The sequence below is a fragment of the Stegostoma tigrinum genome, chromosome 1, assembly GCF_030684315.1.
Source record: "Stegostoma tigrinum isolate sSteTig4 chromosome 1, sSteTig4.hap1, whole genome shotgun sequence".
Taxonomy (NCBI): domain Eukaryota; kingdom Metazoa; phylum Chordata; class Chondrichthyes; order Orectolobiformes; family Stegostomatidae; genus Stegostoma; species Stegostoma tigrinum.
In genome coordinates this window covers 161,693,500-161,703,661 of record NC_081354.1, presented here as the reverse complement: position 1 = coordinate 161,703,661, position 10,162 = coordinate 161,693,500, and the positions used below count along the sequence as shown (strand labels likewise).

The 10,162-nt window shown below is 40.1% G+C and overlaps 1 protein-coding gene across 8 annotated transcripts in view; it reads right to left on the bottom strand.

Moving 5' to 3' along the window:
- Positions 1 to 386: 386 nt before the first annotated feature.
- The window catches only part of st8sia5 (ST8 alpha-N-acetyl-neuraminide alpha-2,8-sialyltransferase 5), a 50,829-nt gene continuing 41,053 nt past the window's right edge, over positions 387 to 10,162 (bottom strand). For all 8 annotated transcript variants that reach the window (XM_048555818.2, XM_059649862.1, XM_048556081.2 and 5 more), the window contains 4 exons: positions 7,967 to 8,111; positions 4,787 to 4,899; positions 2,222 to 2,314; positions 387 to 1,798 (listed from right to left, as the gene is read on the bottom strand). In XM_048555818.2, the coding sequence (XP_048411775.1) occupies positions 1,336 to 1,798; positions 2,222 to 2,314; positions 4,787 to 4,899; positions 7,967 to 8,111 (814 nt within the window). In that variant the 3' untranslated portion in view covers positions 387 to 1,335. The remainder of the gene's footprint in view (positions 1,799 to 2,221; positions 2,315 to 4,786; positions 4,900 to 7,966; positions 8,112 to 10,162) is intronic.

The window sequence follows — 10,162 nt, the reverse complement described above, 5'->3', positions numbered from 1 at the left end:
ATGAGAGTGTTGCTGGCTAGGCAGCATTTATTGCCCATCCCTAATTGCCCAGAGGGCAGTTCAGAGTCAACCACATTGCTCTGGGTCTGGAGTCACATGTAGGCCAGATTGGTTAACGACAGCAGATTTTCTTCCCTAAAGGACGTTAGTGAACCAGCTGGGTTTTTCCAACAATCAACAATGGTTTCATGATCATCATTAGACCCTTAGGTCTAGATATTTATTAAATTCAAGTTCCACTGTTAGCTGTGGCGGGATTCAAACCCAGTCCTCAGAACATTACTGGGTCTCTAAGTTAGCGGTCTAGTGATAATATTACTAGGTCATCACTTCCCCAGAAGAGGGACTTTTGACAGCATGCCTACAAAATCTCAATACACATTCCAGGCAGGAAACAGTCCCCGCAAATTTAATGAAATTAAGCTCTGAAACTTACATCACTTAAAACCTGCTTATTTTGATTATCTCTACATGTTCTCTTTATCATTTTCAGTCCATATCTTGAAGATAATTGACTTCCTCTGATTTAAGGGTGGTGAATGTTGCTTTTTGGTGGCAAAGCAGGGTAGGAATGTTATATTCTTTACCCTTGTATGTAAACCCTAACTGCGCCTTAGAAAACCTAAACCAATCCATGATTAAATTATACTAAATTATGGAAGAATTTCTTGAGTTCTTTGGAGAATCAGGTCATTGGAAAACAGTTTGGTAAAATAATAAAGTGTGAAGCTGGATGAACACAGCAGGCCAAGCAGCATCTTAGGAGCACAAAAGCTGATGTTTCAGGCCTAGACCCTTCATCAGTTCACCTGGGCCATCTCCAACATATCCCTCACCTTCCTGGACCTCTCTGTCTCTATCTCAGGCAATCAGCTAGAAACTGATGTCCATATCAAGCCCACCGAAAAAAAAGCTCTCTGATGAAGGGTCTAGCTCGAAACGTCAGCTTTTGTGTCCTAAGATGCTGCTTGGCCTCCTGTGTTCATCCAGCTTCACACTTTGTCATCTTGGATTCTCCAGCATCAGCAGTTCCCATTATCTTTGGTAAAATAATGACTGATCTATAAAGCCCAAAAGCAGTGTATTAATATTTTGACATCCTAACAAATCAAAATCCAACTCTTAAGGGGCCTTTAAAACTACACACCCGTGTTCCACCTTTTGAACAGTTAATCACAGTGACAGCATCACTAGCCTATTTATTGTAAATTTATCTAAAGAGTAATGTTAAAGGATGATCCATTCCATGAAAATCAAAGTGTACTGTGTAAAATTCAATATAGTTGATAGGCATTTATAGGTAGGTCCACCCAAGTTATAGAAGGATGTTGAATTTCAGCTACAAGTCCCAGTGTGGACCTGGAGAATCCCCTTACTATGCATGTGCAGAAAGTTGAAGATCTCAGTAGTCATCTTGTGGAAACCAGGCCGAGGTTTGACATTGTCATAGTAATGGTGGGTGATATAGAAACCCGAGGGGTCCATCGAAAATGCCCAAAACCCATAGAGATGGACCTCCTCACACAGCTCCATGGCAGCTGTCACCAACATTAAGCCACTGCTCAGTCGTTTGGCCCTGAGCCCCTGTCTCATCCAGAAACGGGAAACATTCTCAATATATCGTGGATGGAAGTAGAACATGGATTGTTGAGACTCAAAATCATCCAAGACGTACTTGACCCTGAATGAAACATCTGTGTTGCGGGTATTGTAGAAAGCTGGCATAACAACAGATGCATTTTCATAGGCTTGTAGGACTTCATAAAATGGTCGTCTCCACTTCTCCAGTTTTTGGAATCTAAAAGCAGAAAACACAGAGCCCTCAGTTTGTTTTAAAAGTTTTGTTATGAGCACTGAAAACATCGCTCATTACTGTTTATTTCCAGCGCTAATGTCCTGAACCATCACCACTCTTTACCCATCCCATGTTAGCCGCAGTAAAAGCACAATGCAAGTTAAAACAACTGCGGCTGGAGTTTCTGTGCTGAAAGAGCAGGACAGTGCCAGCCTAAAAATATCATCACTTCCTACTCCCAGTACAGTTCAGTTTTCATGATGGTGACCAGCTTCAGCTGACAGCCTCCTTGTTAGGATCAAACTGAGACCATCACCTGCTTTGAGGGCTACAATTCAATTCTGAAATTTCCAATAGCTGGAGCCTGAAACATCATTAAAGACAATTTATTGAATTTCAATGGTTGCATACAATGAGCAAACTCACCTCTCAGTTACAATACTTGGATTTATTGTCACAATATCAGTCTTCAGTCCAACATCTGTGGCATACTTTTCAGAAATTGGTGGCAAATTACATCTAATGTTAAGAGGTGACAATAAAATAAATAGTTGGCAAAGTTATTCTTACACGCTGTTTGAAATGTAAACTACTCACATGTTCAATGCATTACAGTGCATTAATGCTTGCTGAGCACTAAAGAGGCATTGTTATTCTACATTGGTGTAAACATTGCTTTACTCTGTCGATGACGGATGAAGGGCTTTTACTGCACTGCAACAGCATGATAGGCCCTGCAATTAATTTGTTTTTAAAGCATTTACATCTCTTGACCAGATTTCAGCCTATCAATTTCTCCAACAGTCCTTGGAACCACATCCTGTGTGAGGCAATGCTTTTCTAAGGGGAAAGAGGACATTCTCAGTTATAGCACATGTAGCTATATCATAGAAATTTCCACTGTATTGGCCAGGCTACAGTTTCACGTGAAGCAGGGCGCAGCCTGCAGTGGTATAGCCACAATGGTAGGGTTAATGTCATAGCAGTTCCCATAGCATAGTACCCAATCCATAGGGATATTTATTCCTGGGGCGTCTGTCGGAGCAATCATCCAATATTGTATTTAAGGTCCATGGTGAACATTTGCCACATATTTTAAAATAACAATGATTCATTTTTCAGTGCGTTGGTGTGCATACAAGGACAAAAACATTAGGATTCACCCTGGTTTGTTTTTACATTTGTTTTTCACCTTCAAATAGAAGGGCAAGTGGTGAAGAATAATCTGGGGTTTCTCGCACAGTACAGATCTGTGTGCCTTTTGGTCAGCAGTGACACAGGCTACTTTGAAATTCTACACAAGAGGACCCATGTTTATCCTAATGCACGGAGCCAGCAGAGTCACTTCAAGCACTTGCAATTACATGACCTTTAGTCTGGAGAAAAAAGGCAAGCTGAGCACCAATGACTTTCTGAGAACTGTTGAATTCTGACAGGAGGTGAACTTACAGCATTTGGAGCATGGGGTGAGGTCATGGGGGAGCTGGTAGGTGTGGTGCATACTTGTGCAACTGCTCCAATCTGCTCACACCAACTATTGACCAGGGATTCTGAAAGACATTCATGTGTGTGGGCTAGCTCCTTCAGAGATGGAGTGACACGTCGCTCACTCTGTGTGAACAGAGCCTACATACTGAAAGAAGCCTGGAACCTGGATCATGCTGCTGCACAATGGAGCTATCCAAGGCAGGAAAGGCTGGACAATTGCACATATAATATGGTACAAGGATGGAAAGCTTAACACACTGGGCTAAGAAATTCAGTTTAAAAAATACTCCTTAAATGTTCCTGTGAAAAAATTCAATCACTGAATGAGAAGGTCTATAAATTATTTAACATTGCACTAACAAAATATATCATTTTTTAATATGAATGAGAGTTTAATGGCACAAATATTACAAGATGTTATAAAAGACCCAATTTATTTGTTTACAGATACACCATTCAAAGAAGTTAACATTCATATAACATCTTTACACATGAAGAACAACATAGGAGCTCATAGAAGAGAAGTTCGTTGAACCCCTAAATAGTCAAGAACTTCACAAATGGAAGTTGGATGGGAAAGGAAAGCTAAATAAAAAGATAGTTTTTGAGAAGAATTTTATAAGGACTTGTAGGAGTGGTTGGAGAGGGAAAATGGAATTAATGTCATCAGCAGGTGAGATTGCAAGAATTAGCCAGAGCACTGAAGGATATGATAGAAAGTAATACAAAACTTGGAAAAAAAATGGGTAGGATACAGCAGGGCCATGGAAGAATCTAAAAAGAACGGATTATTGAAATTGAAATTTAACATTCTCTAAGACAGGGAACCAATATAAATCAATAATGGATGAATAGGATTTAATACAGAATAGGGTACAGGTTGCTATGTTTGTACAGGATTGGAGGACATTAAGTCCAGGGATGACTAAAAATGATTAAGGGTTTCAGTTGCATACAGACAGCAGTTTTCCACAGTTTTTGATAATAGTTCATAAATTAGGTTCAAAGTTGGGCTTACTATAAATGGGCAAGAGTTCATACAATTTGTTCCATGTGAGAAGGGTGTATAATCAAAATTTGAAGGTTTTTGAGAATTTCCTCATTACTTAGCATTAGGATCATTGTCTTTTTGGCAAGAATAAATGACTTTGACTGGTAAATGGACATTTTCTCTGCTGTAAAATTCTATACTTCTAAAGGTTTCTCTGCCAGTTTCATAATTCAAAATATTATGGTGTAAAGTGACAACAGACAGTGAGATCATTCCCATAGTCCAACCATTAGCAAAATAATGGAAAACAGTGATCAACCAAAGTTAAAGAAGGGTAGAACTTGGGCAACAAATGCATTGTTCAACTCAAATGTGGATTTCCATTACCGTTCTATATGCAATTTATTAAACAATTTAGAACTCAAGTTGTCAGCTAGTATTCCACCATTATGCAGCTAAAGACTGAAATATTGTCCATCTGTAGCATAAGGAAATGCTCAGTTCCATCATACCTGAACACAAAGTCTGCAGAGTCAATCTCATTCCCACACCTACTGTTCTTCAGGATTCCTCCATTCCCAATCACTGCACATTTCTTAAACTGGGAGCGTGTAAATGGCATTTCCTATGAAGAAGAAACTCTTTATTGTAGTTAAAAGAATGCAGAAATGGTGGATGCTGAAAATCTAGCATGCTTCCTGATCTACAGTGTATTTCCATGAAACTCCAACAAGCGTAGACAGACACATCTGCATATACATGCACACACAGCTTATATGCCTTTACAGGTTTGTGTGCATATGTCGAGATATACATATATATATATATATGAACACATTTATACATGTATTTATACAAAGAAGTTTCCATATTTGCATAATAGTTTTAAATATGGACACAGTAAATGTATTTCATACATTACAAATTGTGTTCATAAAAATACTATGTTTTATTCTAATGGACATGTGCTTTTGCCAATTCTCATTGGCATGAAACTTCTACAGAATTTTTTTTCTATCAACAAAGTCAATGTCTTGAAAACAAAAAGTGCTGGAGATCACAATGGGTCAGACAGCATCCAAGGAGAGAAAGCAAGCAAATAGTTATCTCTTCATCACAGCTGAAGTGTGGAGGGGGCAGCATTTATGTAATTGTTGAGGGTGGGGAGGCGGTGCTGTGGGAGAAAGGATGTTGATAGTTCACATTATCAGAATATTGAGAAATAACGGTGTGTCTAACAGCCAGACTGGAAATTTTTAGGTATTTTTAGAGACAATTTAATTAGCTTATTGTAAATGCAGGCAACACCAGCCCAAACATTGTGCAAGAGTAAAGCAAAACAAGTGTGCTGCATTCAGACCTTTAATTTGTCACCTGTAAAATATACCCCTATAATTTCCTGACAGTGATGTGCAAAGGCAACGTTTTTTAGTATTAGCTAGCTCTGCATTGATCTGAAATTGAATCTTGCAATGCATACAGATTTTCAGCTAGATATTTACTGGCAAGTTTTTTGACGGATCTAGTGCCATCCTGAATTTGGAGGAAGGTTTTTCTTGGAAAAGATACAGACAACTGTATCACAAGATATTTGGTATCCACTGATTCCCAAATTTGAAGCTATATGCTTAGATCTGGGCATACCTACTGGAGTCTATGTGGTAAGACCTTACACCATGACCATCTGCACCATCTTCTCAAGCACAGTCTATAAACTAGTTAATACTCCCTATTACCATAGGGTGCAGATTTACCAAGACAATGTGGGACTTCAGTTATGTGCCGAAATTCGAGAACCTGGGACAATTCTCCTTAAAGCAGCGATGGTGAAAAAATATCATTCAACATTATGAGGTTTTTCTACTTATCAAATTGTTTTGTCGGGTAAGTGAGTCAGTGATCAGGGGTCATTGATTTAAAATGAAGGTCAAAACAACTCGAGAGGAAGTGAGGGAAAAATGATTTCCATACAGCTAAAATTTGGTGTTTACTATCTGAAAGTGTGGTGGAAGTAGACGCTTTAGAAATATTCAAAAGGGAATTGTACAAATACTTCAAACAGACTACGGCTACAAGGAACAAAATATCGCAATGAGGGACTAAGGTTCAGAGACAAAAGCCTGAAAGTGACTTGCAGCCCAGACTGCCTCTTACTATGCTGTGAGGTTCTATGATTTAAGATGTTCATCAATTTTCCCCAGAAGGAAATACATGTTATCATAACACTTCTATGAAATGGTAGATTTTCTGAAAGTAAAAGAGGCTCACTGATGGTACACGCATACTCTTTGCTTTCATGGGTATGGAAAGCTTCTGTTAATGTTAAGTTGATTGCAGAACATATGAATCAGGTCATATAAGTACATGCCTGACAGCCTGGAAACAACTAAAGTGACTTACTGCAAGGTGCAAAGGGAAAACAGCATTATCCACTACAGTCAAAGTGACAAGTTAGCTAAAGAAGGAAGTTCCCACCCCTCAAGGGCAGGTTCTACCTGATCCCATTGTAGAGTTTAAAGCTGTGTTTAAAGTAACTGAACCTGATATTTGTGAGTGTCTGGACCTGTGTCCAGCAATATCAAAGCCCAGCATCTGTGGAACTGTCCCACTTTCACAATCCACACCATAGGCTCATCTAATGAGCATCCAAACTCAGGAAGATAACTCCTCTCTGATGACGGTTTGTAATATTGAAAGTAACCTGATTCTCAGTTTGGCTCCACAGTCATTTCTTCCATGCGAAATGAACAAGACTGTACACAATCATGGACAAAATAACTTGTTCATCTGTTAAGGCTTCTAGTTGGACACAAAAGTGAACAAAAGTTGAACTGGTTTCATATTCATCAGCTAAAAACCATGAAAGAATACGTATTTCACCTCTTTTAGCTTCAGCTTAATTTGGAAGATTTTTCAGCTGATGGAACTGAAAATGGAATTTATCAATATCATTCCAACAACAGGGCTTTCCTTTTAGGAATCAAGTCGTATATGAATAACCACTGCAAATGAAACTACGCAAGATAGACATTATACCTCAGGACTATTTAGTATGATTATTTATTGTAAATATTGCAAATGGGAATCTGATGCTTCAGTATTAATATGCTGAGCATGAAACAGTGGTGCACAATTTTAAGACCCACATTTTACTTCAAGCTCACTCAGATCACACAATTTGACAGTAACATTTTGTTTCTAGTTTCAGCCTTTAACATTAGGCTTAGAGTCCATTCTGAAATCCAGAAGGAGGTAACAGTTCAGCTGGGATATCCAAAACTCACACAGTCCTTAATAATCTGTAATTTGGTCTGTAAGTAAAAATGATAATGAAAAGGATGACTACATCTCAGAATTACCAATAAAAAAGCAAAACAGAGAGAGAGACAGAGAGAGGGACACAGTGAGACAAAGGAATTAGAGATCTCGGAACTAAATTTTGGAGTGAAACTGTTATAAATGTGGGCCTGCATCCTAGTTAAGAATGCTGTGCATAATGTTTCCATTGATGCAAATGCTGGCAACATTGTAATACGTCTTACATTCCACTACCAGAAGACCCCTTACCTCAAGACTTCAAAAATGCATCACTAATTTGACTTAGATTGGTATTAAAACCAGAAAAGAGCACTCCTGCTCATCATCTGGAAATGGCTGAGCCCCCACTACAGCCTGCTCGTCAGCCACTTTACCTTCGGAAACAACTGGAAGACTTCAGCATCGATGAAGAGGAAGCCACTGCTGTCTACTTCATACTTCAGTTTAATGCCCTTCGGGGTGTTCTTCTGTGTCGTAAATAGAAACACTGGCGCATTGCAGCATCGAGTCAAATGAGATCTGAGTAAAGACAGATGATGGAAACACAAGTCGAGTGATTTTGGAGCTCATGTGGACAGCTTAGAAATCAACCTGACTATCAGGGAAGACTGATACACAGTGTAAGATCACCAGCCGATAAAGAAAGATAGTCGGAGAGATTTTCCAGAATCTGTACCCGGCCTGGTCACAGTTTTGAGTTTGACAGGAGTTCAGGGATAAGTACTCAAGTCTCAGACGGGAAGGTAGGGAGCAACAGCACCTTCTTGAACAGCTTCCTTTCCTGTATGGCAATTCCCCTCAATAAACCTACCTATCACAACTGCTCCTCCCTCCCTGGTTATTCCATCAAGATCCATACCCCTTTTTCTCATTTCCATGGGTCTTACCTCTCTCCTCTCCTTCTCTCCACAACATCACCCCACCACTGCAATTCACCCTCTCCCCCACCAACTTACCTGGATCTGGATCTAAGGACTACAGTACTGTGTCCAGTTCTGGTCACCCTGTTATACGAAGGATATTATTAAGCTGCAGAGGAATCAGAACAGATTTACCAGCATGTTGCCAGGAATGGAGGGTTTGAGTTAGAAGGAAAGGCTGGATTGTTTTGGACTTTTTGACTAGAGCATTGGAGGTTGGGGGATGACGTTATAGAGGTTTATAAAATCATGAGGGATATAGATAAGGTGAATGGCATGTTTCTTTGCCCTTGGGTGGTGGATTTCAAGACTGGGGACATATTTTTAAGGTGAGAGGAGAAAGATTTTAAAAAGACATGAGGGCAATTTTTTTTGTTTTTTCACACAGAGTGTGGTTCATGCGTGGAATGAACTTCCCGAGGATGTTCAGAAGTCACTCAGGTACCATTCGGATAAGTACATGAATAAGAGGGATATGGGCCAAGTGCAGGCAGGTCGGACTAGGTTAGTTTGGGATTATGGTCAGCATAGGCTCGTTGGACTGAAGGGTCTGTTTCTGTGCTGTATGACTATGACTATCTGTAGTCCCAGTCTTGGACTTAGACTCCCTACAGTGTGGAAACAGGCCATTCAGCCCAATGAGTCCACACTGACTCTCAGAGCATCCCACTCAGGCCCAACCCCCTATAACCCACCTAATCTACACATTCATAAACACTATGGGCAATTTAGCATGGCCAGTCCACCTAACCTGTTCATCTTTGGACTATGGGAGCAAACCAGAGAACCCGGAAGAAACCCAAACAAACACGGGGAGAATGTGCAAACTCCACACAGACAGTCACCCGAGAGCGGAACAAAACTCAGGACCCTGGTGCTGTGAGGCAGCAGTGCTAACCACTAAGGCACCGTGCCACCCAATCCTGGTGCTACTGTGACAACTGACCTATTGGTCAATCGGATTAGCAGGTAACATGCGAGTAAAGTACAATCACAAGGTGGGGCTTGGTTTCCATTCAAGGAATCCTTCATCAGTTTAGCAAGTCTAGGTGTGTTATAATAGAGCCATATGGACAAGAAAGGAGGCTCTGCTTCAAAAGCGTATTATTTCTTGTTTGCCCCCCTTTTCAGAAATCAGACCCATTGTACTTTTCAAAATAAAAACTGAAAAAACTGCGGATCCTGTAAATCAGGAACAAAAACAAAATTGCTGGGATAGCTCAGCAGGTCTGTCATCATCTGTGAAGGAAAAAACAGAGTTAACGTTTCAGGTCCGGTGACTCTTCCTCAGTTCATGTTCTCCAAGAGCCTCCAATCCACACTACCACCAAGATATTCCTCTGCATGTCGCTCTACACTGCAAAGTTGAAAGATGTATTCAAAGCTAATCTACTGCACATTGACCAAGGCTACTTTCAATTGATAACTCTCAAAGAACAGCAACTATGAGAAGCAAAGGGCCATTATCCCAGGCGTGGCCTGACAACATTAAAGTACCCGAGAAAGTTTATTCATTCTGGTCGTACAGGGACAAACTTGGTAAATGACAGCAAGTCATTTTCAAGGGCAAACAAGTCCTAATATCGAAAGCATTACGTCAAGATATCATATCCATGTTATACCTGGGTCACATGGGCTTTGGATGCACTA